A 14,820-nucleotide genomic window follows, 5' to 3' on the forward strand; every position below is an offset into this window, starting at 1 on the left:
ATAGTAAGTACCTGCGGCTGATCTTAGAAACACTACGCTCAGAGAAGCTCTACGGGAAGTTCTCTAAATGCGAATTTTGGATCCGAAGAGTCGAATTCCTAGGTCACGTGGTTTGCGAAGAGGGAATCCACGTGGACCCATCCAAAATCAAGGCCATTGAGAACTGATCAGCACCGAAGACACCTATAGAAATTCGTCAATTTCTAGGTCTTGCTGGCTACTACCGCAGATCCATACAGAACTTCTCGCAAATAGTGAAACCTCCTACGACATTGACCCAGAAAGGCGTGGCCTTTGACTGGGAAGAGAAACAAGAGAAGGCGTTCCAAAAGCTGAAATGAGCCTTATGCACTGCTCCGATACTATCCCTCCCAGAAGGAATAGAAGACTTCATGGTATATTGCGATGCATCCAACTAAGGGCTCGGTTGTGTCCTCATGCAACGAGGTAAGGTCATCGCCTATGCCTCAAGGCAACTGAAGACGCACAAAGTAAACTATACCACACATGATATTGAGTTAGGAGTTGTGGTGTTTGCTTTGAAGATCTGGAGACACTACCTATACGGTACGAAAAGCACTATCTTTATAGACCACAAAAGCCTGCAACACATATTCAACCAGAAGGAACTCAATATGAGGCAACGTCGGTGGGTCGAGCTACTCAATGACTACGAATGCAAAATTCATTATCATCCGGGTAAAGTCAACGTAGTAGCAGACGCCTTAAGTCAGAAAGAATATTCTGGTCGAAGAGTCAAATCTCTGACTGTGACTATCCATTCGCACCTGTCCACACAAATTAAGGAGGCTCAGCTCGAAGCCTTGAAACCTAAAAATGTGGCGGGTGAATCCCTGAAAAGAATGAATAAGAACTTGGAAGTCAAGGGTGACGGAGCTTATTACCTCATGGACCCGATCTAGACACCGAAACACGGTGGCTTTAGAGACTTGTTCATGACCGAAGCGCACAACACTCGATATTCCGTCCACCCAGGTTCAGATAAGATGTATCTGGATCTTAAAAAGTTATACTGATGGCCTAACATGAAAGCAGAGATTGCTACCTTCGTAAGTAAATGCCTTACTTGCGCCAAGGTTAAGGTAGAATACCAGAAACCATCAGGTATACTTCAACAACCAGAGATACCCGAATGGAAGTGGGAGTGGATTACTATGGACTTCATATCCAAGTTGCCCAAGACATCGGGTGGTCTCGATACCATTTGGGTGATCGTTGACAGGTTGACAAAGTCCGCACACTTCCTGTCCATCAAAGAGACTAACAAGATGGAAAAGCTCAAAAGGACCTACATTCGGGAAATAGTACGAGTTCATGGTGTTCCTATATCCATTATCTCTGATAGAGATAGTAGATTCACTTTGAGATTCTGGCAGTCGCTACAAAATTCCCTGGGAACGAGGCTAGACATGAGTACAGCCTACCATCCACAGACCGACGGAAAAAGTGAGAGAACGATCCAAACCTTGGAGGATATGTTGTGAGCCTGTGCGATCGAATTTGGGAAGGCATGGGATACTCACTTACCCCTTGTCGAATTTTCCTACAACAACAGTTATCACACAAGCATAAAGGCTGCTCCATTTGAAGCCCTCTATAGCCAAAAGTACAGATCCCCTCTGTGTTGGGCTGAGGTGGGTGACATACAGTTGGCTAAAGGACGGGTTCCCGACAGCACTCTTACAGGTCCGAAGATCATTCGAGAAATGACAGAGAAGATCGTTCAAATTCATGAACGATTGAAAGCCTCTAAAGACCGACAGAAAAGCTACGTAGACAAACGAAGGAAACCTTTGGAATTACAAGTGGGAGACCGCGTTCTCTTGAAAGTCTCACCCTGGAAGGGCTTGATACGCTTCGGAAAGTGTGGAAAGCTAAATCCAAGATACATATGGCCTTTCGAGATTCTCGCTAAAATCGGCCCTGTAGCTTACAAACTCAATCTACCCCGCAAACTCAGTAACGTACATTCTACTTTCCATATCTCGAACATGAAAAAGTGTCTATCGGACGAGAATCTTGTAGTCCCACTCGACAAGATCGAGATTAACGAGAGTCTTAACTTCGTGGAAGAACCTGTAGAGATCATGGACCGAGAGGTCAAGCATACGAAGCAAAGCTCCATCCCAATAGTGAAGGTTCGCTGGAACGCTAAGCAAGGGCATGAATTCACTTGGGAGCGCGAGGATCAAATGAAATTGAAATATCCTCATCTTTTCGCTTAGTTATTTGTAACTACTTAATTGCTTAAACTCTAATTTCAGGATGAAATTCTCTCTAATGCGGAGATGATGTGACAACCCGAAATTTCTATCATGTATAATAGATCAATTCAATCAAAGTTAGACTCGTTTTGCTATCTTTTAGCACTATTTAGGGTCTATTTGAGTGTTCTAAACCTAGTACAATCAAGGTAGGAGCCTAGAAATGGGATAACTCGATGCATATCAAGCAAACTCGGGCTAAACACTCCAACATATGAAGTGTGTGGCCACACACTTGTGTGTACGGCTACACACAAGAGTGTGCAGTCACACACCCATCCCAACCGCACACTCTCCCCTATATATTCAACACTTAGTCATTTTTTAACACTTTTCCACTTCTTCAAGGCTAGAACTAGAAATCCTCTCAAGTATCATCAAACTTTTCACTCCAATCTTCAATCAACTAAGTTATTCATCCTTTGATTAGCTAATACATGTGTGATTAATAACTATCAAACAAATGGATTTACTATACTTTTAACTGTTTTGTCAACAAAACTACTTCAAAATGATTATCAAACTCTTGTACATGTTAAACTCTTTATAAAACTTGTTCTTAGTTGCCAACTCTTTGATTTTAATTATTTAAACTTATATATTGCCAAAATCATGTCCAATACATATATAGTTATATAAGTAAGGTTTGAAGGACATAGGACTGATAACTCACTCTAACTCATATTCCTTGTTTGGCTGTGGACTTAGAGTACCATGTTGTTTGTCCGAGTGTCATTTTATCCTTAGTTATATATTATGTATATATGTGTAAATATAAAGCTTTTACCTCAATTCCAACACCTTTGGGTAGCAAAGGTGTATAAACTTACTAAGTCATTCAAACAACATTTCTAGTAAACTATAATAGGTATAGTCAATTCATACATGAGTCAATACATACTATAACGAGAAACAATACTTACTATAAATAGAAACAGATAGAGAACAATATAACGAGAAACAATACATACAGTACACTAAAAAAGAGAACATACTACATACTAGACAGAGAGAACATACACTACACTAGTACATACAATACATACATACTATAATATAAATGTGAGCAACTACTTTGTGGCATGACATCTCTTCCATGGCTCGTTTTGTAACCAGAGTCTTCTGAAGGGAGAGAGCGTGAATTCGTGTATAGATCTTTACTGGAATGACCATCCTACACCTTGCTACTAGCTACAGTGGGACCTGCAGGTCTTCGGGTGATGAATATCATACCATTTCGACATCTTCGAGCGTCGTGTTTTACTAGGTCGATCAAGTATGGTTACAATCATATCACATTATACCTTAATTAACAACCGGTTTAAGGTAGTTAGTACATCAGTAATTACTATAACACAAAACTACAGTACTTTATTATTTTCCCATTGCATTTACTTTGTGATATTCTCACATAAAAGGTAATGTAAAAGCTATATTTTATTAATGATAGTCACATTTAGGATGAATACTCACTTTTACAATAAACAAACATACAGCACATTTGATGCCTTGGTAGAAGGCTACTTTTAGTAGAAAATATAGGCCTTTCTAGGAGATACAAACGTTTACTACAAACTTATACACTCAAACACTTACAAACATTTTCATACCAACAATAACACTAAAATGCTTATGAACTCACCAGCTTTAAAGCTGATAAACTCTTTCAAAATACTTGTATTCTCTTGTCATCAGTAGACATGTACCATGGCCAGCTTTTGAGAAGATGGAGCACATTCAAGACTCATCTTTTATTTTGATTCATATTTTTGGTGTCTTATAAACTATACAAAACACACTTGTATTGAATTTTATCATTAATGCAATGGATGATGTTGTTTACTTGTTTACTATTATTCTGTGTTGTGATACTGTACATGACGTCCTCTGCCCCAGAACGTTTCCGTCGTTCTGTTTTTGGGGTGTGACATCATCAACGTTATTATATAATCATCTTCCTAGAACACTTTATCTCTAAACTTAAAAACCCTAAGCTACTACCACCTACTACCTCCATCCCCACCATCAACGGCCACCTCCACCCCACTACCACCACTACTGCAACCGTCACCATCACCAGTGGCGGACCCTCATAGGGGCCGAAGCGGGCCATGGCCTCCCCGCTTTTGGGTCTTTTAATACCTGTATCTATATTACCCAATTGAAAATTTAACTGGAATCATATCTTTACCCCCCGTTTCCACATCATGACATATACATAACATCTTAAAATATGCAAATCTAAGATAGGAATACCGGAATCAAAATTTGAGGAAGATCAATAAGAAAATCAAAACAAACCTCGTTTCTTTAGAAATTTATAAAATAAGGAAACTAAATATCTATTAAAATCTATAAAAACCCCAAAATCTTGTCAAATTTACAACAATTTAACCCAACTTTGAGTTTAAGAAAACTGATATTTGTAAACCTAAAATCCAAAATCTAATTCAGTCGTCAGGAAATTACTTTTCAAAACTCACCAGAAGAACGCCACCGGTTAAGACTATTGTCTTGTTCACTTTTCCGGTCGCCGGATTATTGACCTCCGCTGACCACCGTGTACTTGAGTGTTCAGCCGATGCTGCCTCCCCTAAGGTTTTCTTCGCCTGTTCTTCATCTCCGTTCTTATTTCTTAAGGTATATGGCTTCTCTCTCTCTCTTGTTATTTATATTTCTATTTAATGTCTTTTCTCTCACACTCACTTAGTCAATAAAGTAGAATTTGATACTGTTCATACACACAAGCTCTATAAGTCTATGACATAATGACAGATAATATTTGTTGAATTAAAGAAATATATATTTTGCACTTAGAATTTATTAGTATGTTATTCACTTTAAATGGGTTGATTTGATTTATTTGCATAGGAACGATAATATGTATATACATAATATTTTATAATTAATTTATTAAAATATAAATTTTGTGGAATCGTTGACATGTATATATAATATATTATCATATATTTTTGTATGTATATTTATCACTTGTTATGATATTTAACTAATTAAAATTATATGTGTTTTATATTATTTTAAAAAAAGCTTTATTTGTTTATTGCTATTTGTTAATTGTTTGTAAATTTGATTGTGTAGTTTATATGAACATGAAAAAACAATCTACTATTGATGGATTTTTCAAAAGAAAACAGTCATGTTCTACTGAATATTCCGAAAACTCACCAAAGATTGTTTTGGATGAAGATACCCCCACGCCTGATGTTCCTATTACTGAAAACCGTTTCAAAAAACCTCATCTTGAAAATAATGAAATTGATCTTAGTACACTAGAACGAGATCCTGGTTTGCGTAAGCAAATTTATGATTATCCAATTAATCAACGAGATACTATTATACGAGCATATATTAATCGTGGTCCCTTTCAACAAACACTTTCTATATATCCAAAATCTGGACCAGAAACCCATAAACGTAGTTTTCAAGCTTCTTGGTTTAAGTTATATCCTTGGCTTGAATATTCAAAGAGCGTAGATGCTGCGTTTTGTTTTCCATGTTTTCTATTCAACAAGCCTTCTGGAATGGGACACTACGGCCAACGAGCATTTACTATAGATGGATTTCATAACTGGAAGAAAGTTGGTGGAAAAAATTGCTCCTTTTTGAATCACATAGGGACTGAGTGTACATCTTTTCACAATGTTGCACAAAAATCATGTGATGATTTGTTAAATGAGGCGCAAAATATACGAAATGTGTTTGAGGCATTTACAGAAGAGGAGCGTAAAAATAATATATTGAGATTGAAGGCTACTATTTATACAGTCCGTTTACGTGCATTTCAAGGAATTACATATAGAGGCCACGATGAAGGATCAGATTCCATAAACAAAGGAAATTTTCGTGAAATATTGAAGGCACTTGGCGTTTTTAATATAAAGATGGAAGAATTGTTCCGTACTGCTCCTAAACATGCATTATATACATCACCATCAATTCAAAAAGAGATTTTAAACCTTATCTCAACTAGGGTGAGGAGGATGATTTGTGAGGAGATTAATGGAGGAAAATTTTGTTTAGTTGTTGATGAAGCACGTGATTAGTCTAATAAAGAACAAATGTCAATTGTTTTGAGATTCTTAAATAAAGATGGCTTCATTATGGAGCGTTTCTTTAGGCTTGTTCATGTACCTGACACTACATCACAAACTCTTAAGAATGCAATTTATTCTGTATTGTCACATAACAATCTTGATCTTAAGTCAATTCGTGGTCAAGGCTATGATGGTGCAAGTAATAGTCATTTCAAGGGTTTGCAAGCATTGATTTCAAATGATTGTCCATATGCATATTATGTTCATTGTTTTGCACATCGATTACAATTAGCATTAATGGCTGCTTCCCAAGGAGTTGTTGCATTACAGAAGTTTTTTACTCGATTATCTTTTGTTATCAATGTTGTTGGTGCTTCCTCCAAGTGTAGCGACCAACTTAGAGATGCACAAGCTGAGGAAATTGCATATAAGATTTCTATTGATGAGTTAGAGACAGGTAGAGGTCTTAATCAAATTGGTACATTACAACGAGCTGGCGATACTAGATGGAGTTCTCACCTCAAATCAGTTTCAAGCTTAATTAAAATGTTTAGTCCAACTTGTGAGGTTTTACTTAAAATTATTAAAGATGGCACCGATCCAATCAAAGGCGACGCAGATTCAGTATATGAGGCTATTACTACATTTGAGTTCATTTTTGTTCTTCATCTCGAGAAAGAAATAATGGAGATTACCGATTTACTTTGTCAAGCTTTACAAAGACAATCTCAAGATATTTGTAATGCATTGAGGCTAGTTGCATCCACCAAATTTTTATTGCAAAAAATGAAAGATGAAAGATGGGATGGTTTGTTGTCTCTTGTTATGTCATTTTGTCAGGAACGCAACATTGATATCCCTGATATGTCTTCTCCATACTTTAGTAGAGGGGCTCGAGCACGTAACGAGCATAGTGATCATACACTTGAGCATCATTACTGGGTGGATATATTTTATGAAGCAATTAATTGTCAATTAATGGAACTAAATCATCGATTCAATGATAGATCAACGGAGTTGCTTCGACTTTCAACAACTTTAGATCCTAAAAGTGTCGTTGAGGGTTTTCGAAGTGGTGATGTGATTAAGTTAGTAGAGAAGTTTTATCCCGAAGATTTCAATGAACAAGAGAAAGTAGTTTTGAAGATACAACTTCAACATTATGAGATTGATGTCGTTCAACATGTAGATTATAAACTATTGACATCTATATCAGAATTGTGTCAATGGTTGATAAAGACAAAAAGAGTGGCGAACTTTCATCTTATTTATCGAGTAGTGAGTCTCATACTTACTCTTCCAGTTTCTACTGCTACAACGGAGAGGTCATTTTCGGCAATGAACCTCATTAAAACAAGGTTACGGAATAAAATGGAAGACGAGTTTTTGAATGACTCATTGGTTTTGCACTTCGAACGAGAACTTGCTGAAAAGATTAGTTTAGACACAATTGTACAAGACTTTAAAAATGCAAAAGATCGTCGCGTTCCACTTTGAAAAACGATGTAACAATATTTATATTAGTTTTCATGTTTACAATTTTAATATGTCATAGTTTTGCACAAAATAAAACTTGCATATATATTTTAATTATGAAGTTTTGATTCCGGCCCCCCTACTTGTAGTGCTTGTGTTCCGCCCCCGCATGCATACAAATCATATATAAATTTCAGAAAGAAAACAAACTTAAATGTATTTGTATTGGGTTGAGGTCTTATGACCACTTCTAGATATATGTTATTATATTAGAGTTTTTAATTTGTAAGTTTGTTATACTAATTCGTTTTTATATTTTCTTCGTTTTTGGATTATTGTAATACAGTCATTGTATATTGTGGTTTAGTGGTTAATTTATTGATCATATGTTATATAGGGTGATGTTGAAAATATTTAATTAAATATTTATATATTTTTTTTTTTTGTAATTATACCGTTTCAAAAAGATAATTAATTAAAACTCATACATATGTTATACTTTCCATTTCTCTCTCTCTCTCTCTCTCTCTCTCTCTATATATATATATATATATATATATATATATATATATATATATATATATATATATATATATATATATATATATATATATATATATATATATATATATATATATATAGAGAGAGAGAGAGAGAGAGAAAGAGAAAGAGAAAGAGAGAGAGAGAAAGAGAGAGAGATCAAAATACTTCAACCAAAATTCATTTAAAATCTAATATTTTAAATGTTTTTTTAATAATGATTGTAAAAATTTAAAATTATGTTACTTAATTGATTGGTTAATAAAAATATTAATGTTTTGAAACTCCTAACTCTTAAACTTATATTATTTAATTTATTAGTTATCTAAAATATTTTTTTCTACATAAAGATAACATTTTTATGTTTGGTTACTCATATTTGTTTATGTAATTAGAAAACAAGGTATACATAGAATGACTACTTCGATTTCACATAGAAATCAATACCACTAAAAACGTATGTTGTCTTTAACCGGTGGTAGGAGATCCACATATCCTTTTTAATTATTTATATTAATGCATAGTAATATTTATTTTATATTCCTATTCAGCTTAATTTTTTAGGTACAAATTAAGGAAGAGGATTTTCGGCGCACCAACATAAAGTTAAACGTACGCCTTACAAAATATGTAATTAAAATTAAATATCATATTTACTAATCGAATTATTTTAAAACTCTTGATGATATTTATATCTAATGATATAGTTTATATGACTTCATTCTTAATTTCAATGTTTAATATTTGAAAGTTCATATATAAAACCTTGGATATTTTGGTGTAATATAAATAGTGTAATACAAAGTTTATTAGTTCAATATTGTTTATTAATATCTCATTCAAAACAACTTATTTCTTATTTTATCCAAAAAAAATTATCGGACATAAGAAAAATAGATTAGATTCATGTTATATAAATACTTATAATATATATTGGATATTATAAAAGTAAAAGTAAAGTTTATAAGGTATGAGCTATATTAGATAGTATTAAAATATAAATTGATGGATTTTTCCGTTATTTGATAATTCGGTTAATGACAAAAACATAACTAAAAGCGTAAATTTCAACATATTTCTATTTTTTCCCATAATTATTTTAACCACTTAAATGCAAACTTGTGCAATGGGCGAGGTTACGCCTTGTGTGTGTGTATACATCTTCTAATAAATGAAACCTAAAAATGACACGTGTCAATTTTTTAGAATGTCTTTTTGACATGTGACATTTTTCATTTATTTTTATTATTTTCCTGTTTTGATAACAAATCAAATTCAATTCAAATTTCGAAAATACAAAATCATATCCTAATAACATTATTATATTTATTTTACTTAACAAATTAATTCATAATTACTTACAATCGACAATATCTTTTTTTTTTACATTTATTATTTTTTTACCTATATAAAAATTTTAAATATACTGATCGTGGTTTCCATGTATTATAACCTAATATATATATATATATATATATATATATATATATATATATATATATAATCCTAACCAAGTACGGACTTATCTAGTTTAGAACGTCCCCATTGTATGGTTGAATGAAATGAGATGACTAGATGGCATGCAACGATTAAACTCAATTATAGTGGCATGCTAAGTTGGTGTATAATTGATTTGGATTTCAGTTCTCGATGAATATATATATATATATATATATATATATATATATATATATATATATATATATATATATATATATATATATATATATATATATAAAGCAATACATAATCCTAATCAAGTACGGACTTATCTAGCTTAGAATGTCCCCATTGTATGGTTGAATGAAATGTGATGACTAGATGGCATGCAACACTTATCTAGCTTAGAATGTCCCCATTGTATGGTTGAATGAAATGTGATGACTAGATGGCATGCAACGATTAAACCCAACTATAGTGGCATGCTAAGTTGGCATATAATTGATTTGGATTTCAGTTCGAGTTGAAATATATATATATATATATATATATATATATATATATATATATATATATATATATATATATATATATATATATATATATATATATATATATATATATATATATCAAAATCATTTTCCTTTAAACTCTACATATTTTAATGCATTGGAGTAATTAAATTACAAAGTTTTTATAAAAAGTGAAATGTTGATTAACAATCCATTAAACTTAATTTATAAAACTAATCATTGTGGATGTCTTTAGAAGATAGATCATTAAATAATGAAACAAGAAATTTCCTAAATAGTTATTTAACTAAACATTTTATATATAAGGGAAAATAAACATCCTAAATAAACAAATATTCCAAAATAATTAGGAAATCATTAAATAAAAATAAATAAACTAAAAGGAAATCCTTTTAAAATTTTACATGAATACACTATGGATTGTTCAAAACCTAGTATGGGAATTGATTTAATTAAGATATCAAAGATCTAATGGATTTACCCTTCAAATAGGAGATAACAACAACAAACAACAAATAATTGATCATAGGCTGACCCAATAATACCTAGTTAGGTTTACTATATTAAGAAAATGTGAACCAGATCAAACTATTGAGATACCGATGTGAGTAGCCTTTGTGTTCGAATGTAATTAATAAAGTATAGCAAACAACAAATAGCTGCAAACTAACTAATTAGTACCTAGCTAGGTTTACTATATTAAGAAAATGGGCTCATGGAATATATGGGCCTTTTTGGAATACAAAGTGGATTTGGATTTGGATTGATTCTTACTATAGTAGTATAGTTATATGGTTAAAATCTTTGTGTAATTGTTGCTATTAAAACTTCTTTTAATTGTTTAATTATTCAACAAAACTAGGCTTAAACCCGTGACAACCACGGTGTAGAAAGGGGAAAAAAACTATTAAGAATTCGAAATCATATTGTCTTATCAAATATTACAAAAAAATTATTAATTTACAAAGGTATAAGTTGTGTAAGTAAGTTTATAATTTTGTTTTAAAATAAGTATATACATTATTTTTAATATCCAATTTAATTTTCTAAGTTCAAATAATATCCAGCTGGTGGACAAGTTGACTGATAAATAAAATTTTTAGTGTTTATAAACATGTAAATTTATATATTTTTTCTATCTTATTATTTTATATTTTGCATCTGAACAAACTACTATTTAAAAACAATTTTTAACACCTCTAATATTAACATACACCGATAGAAAAACAATAAAAATGCAATAATGTAATAAAAAAATAAAATATAATGAACTAGGTGTGAGACTCATATATTACATGGGTTTAATTAAAAAAAATTATAAAATTTTAACAATTTTAAAAGTTTGAATTTATAAGAAAAATGAGAAAATTTTGAATTATTAAAATTAATGAGACTTTAATGTATTGAATACATTACATATATAAATTTTTTTCTAAAAAATATTTTACATATATATTACCTTACACATTAAATGTGGAATTTTAATTTAATAAAATGAAAAATACAATTAAATGACAAGTGGAAAATAAAAAATTTAAAAATTCTAGAAAATGCCATGTGTCCAAATGAATGACAAGAGAACATGTATCAAAAAAACCTTAATTTATTATAGTAAATTATTATAGTAGATTGTTCTTTCTTACAAAGGTTAATCTAATTAAAATTTAGAAAATGAAGTCAATGAACGTTGAACCAATAATAAACAAAAAATGGAACTACATATTTTGATGTATTTTTACTTTTTGTTCCTTTTATTAGTTGTTTCGGTAAATCAATTAATAGCAAAACATATTCCTTGTAGCCTTCCACTTTCAATTTTTCTAATACTCATATCGATGGATAGCTTTAACAAAAAAAAACCCATATTAAAATTATAAATAGAAAATGTTAACCTTGTTTTTTGAAGAATTAGAAAACTTATAAACTAATAGAAAGTTGGATTTGTCCTAATCCTAGAATCCAGTTTTAAATTATAAATAAAAATATAGCTTGTTACCACACTCATTCCATGCTATTTTCTTGGGTCTCCAACCATCTTTAAATTTGCATCATCAAGATTATACAATTCTATTAGCACCCCACAACTGCTCCAAGAGCAAGAAATATCACATCTCTCATATCCTAGTTTTTATTACAAAGATATGGAGTGATCTAAAATAAACAACATATATGCCAAGTTAATTGAGGAGTGAAATAAGTAACATTTATGACCAAATTTTAATAAACTAACTCTCATAATCCTCAAAAAGGAAAACGGAAAAAACATACTTACAAACTAACAATTCAGAGCATCTGCATCGTATTAGTTCCTATGGTCTTAATTTAGTTTAATATTCTACTCAATTAAAACCTATCTTGGAGCCAAACATAAGCAAACATAAAACAAAAGTAATGAAAATTAATTTAGCGTCAAAAAAAAAAAAAAAAAAAAACCCTTCCAATCATTTAAGAGGTGTCTTAATTTTACTATAGGCTGTAAAATGACCTTTATTCCTACTTCAAAATTTATGTAAGTTAATAAATCCCTTAAATAGAATAAATGAAAAGAATAAGCACATTAAGTAATACAAATGACAATACAATAATTACATATTCCAAAAAATGCACTACTCATGTTTTCTCAACAAAACAACCAAAATTTTACAAAACCACGATACGTTAGAATGTGAGGATGATACAGAAAACACACACACACAGAGTTAGCGTTTGAAGGAATAAGAAGTAATTTGTACCTCCAGAATTGAGAATCTTTGGATTAAATGTGAGGATGATTTTACAAGGTGATTCTATTAATTTTGCAACCGAAAGGAGTGAATGAGAGGTTTTGAAATCCAAATAAGAGCCAACCAAAGGACCGAAATTTGAGGCTAATTGAAGATTTAGAAGATAGATTACTGATTTGCCTAGATTTATTGAAATTATGAAATTCAAGAACATAAAAAGGCCAGAAGGATAATTTCGGAATATCACTTTGATAGATTAGGCGGGAAAATAAGGTGGAAAGGGGCGTATGGAGAAGCCATGTGGCAATATAGGTACTTATTTATTAGTATAAGGGATTGCTGAGACATGGGTCTCTTTTTCGGGTAACAATTATAAGTAAAAAAAGGTTTGATGACATTGAAAGGAATCAAAATCATTGTGAATTTTTTTTTTTTCAAAATTTGACTTTATAAAACAAGACACTTTCTTTTTCATGGTTCTTCAATATTGTCATACACTCATACTTGAGAGTCGAAAATTTATTGTCAGATAATTAAAGGATTAATGTTGAGAAAACGACAGGGATGCTTAAAGTGAAAAGTAATATTGCATAAGTGTTAATAATATTATAAACAATCAATAAACTTCAAACAAAAAAAATATTTTTTATAATTTAAATAGATCAACCTTCATATCGCTTTGCATTCCAAGCCAATATGATCCAAAATTCCAATACCTTGATTGGAATTCCTTGTGAGACAAAGACTGTTTGGAGCATAAGCTATAAATAAATAAAAAAAAATACACATATACAATTTAAATTTAAAAACATTAGCTACAAATAAAAGAATGAATATTAAGAAGTAGATATTCAAAATACAAGTACTATAAATAAAAGAAATGAAAAAATAAAAAAGGAATACTATGAACAAACTATGATCTTGAAGAATTTATTTCAAATTATTATAAAACTCGATTCTACTTTAAACTTGTCTTCTTTTCTTAAGCTAGAAACATTACTATACATAACAAACATCTTAAATAAATAAGGATAACTATATTATTAGGAAATTCATGAATCAAAAAATAAAAAAAGCAAACCTAAAACCCTAAGAAAACCTTCTAAACAAATACACAAATTTAGACATTTATATTAGTTTACTTATCAAATAGTCGACTTCGTGTGCTTCCTCTTAAGATTCATAACTAGTTATAGGTTTCAGACATAAAAGACTTAAAAATAACCAATGTTCATTATATTGATAGAAAATGAATTTGCAACATTACTAGAAACATCTAATAAGAAGAGATTATCTAGTTACTATAGCACAATGAGAAAGAAGACTGATATAATCAAACTTACGGATTAGATAAGAGTGGACTGAAAGTTGATTTACGAAAAGGTAAAGGGATAGAATTCTAAGAAAGGCTAGAAAACAAAATGAATGGCATGCTTGGATACATCATATCGTATCCTAATTTGATCAATTCAACCAAAAAAAGTGCATAAAACACAATGTTATGGTTATCCAAATTTTCATGGGCAAATCAAAATCTATATTCCACTACCAAAAATAAATATTCCTTTCTTTGGTAAACTTTGTCTCGATTCCATTTTCATGGTGTCATTTCCATTTATACCAGCATCGAATAAACGAAACCATACTCATGTTTTCATTTGCAATGTCGAGCTCAAGCCTAGTACTTTACAAACACAAATTCGTAAACAGCTAGGCTTCTTTCAAATTTTTAACACAGAAACACTAGAAGGAAGTTGATTTATCCATA

The 14,820-nt window shown here is 31.2% G+C and overlaps 2 protein-coding genes across 2 annotated transcripts; both read left to right on the plus strand.

Moving 5' to 3' along the window:
* The first annotated feature begins 5,395 nt into the window (after positions 1–5,395).
* On the plus strand, positions 5,396–6,349 carry LOC145002870 (uncharacterized). Its single transcript, XM_078962055.1, has one exon. The coding sequence runs from the start codon at positions 5,396–5,398 to the stop codon at positions 6,347–6,349; it is 954 nt and encodes a 317-aa protein (XP_078818181.1).
* A 15-nt stretch (positions 6,350–6,364) lies between these two features.
* On the plus strand, positions 6,365–7,837 carry LOC145002871 (uncharacterized). The gene has a single exon (XM_078962056.1). It carries the CDS (start codon positions 6,365–6,367, stop codon positions 7,835–7,837), a length of 1,473 nt encoding a protein of 490 aa, XP_078818182.1.
* Positions 7,838–14,820: the final 6,983 nt, after the last annotated feature.

This window comes from Lactuca saligna, chromosome 6 (genome assembly GCF_052625555.1).
Source record: "Lactuca saligna cultivar CGN05327 chromosome 6, ASM5262555v1, whole genome shotgun sequence".
Taxonomy (NCBI): Eukaryota; Viridiplantae; Streptophyta; class Magnoliopsida; order Asterales; family Asteraceae; genus Lactuca; species Lactuca saligna.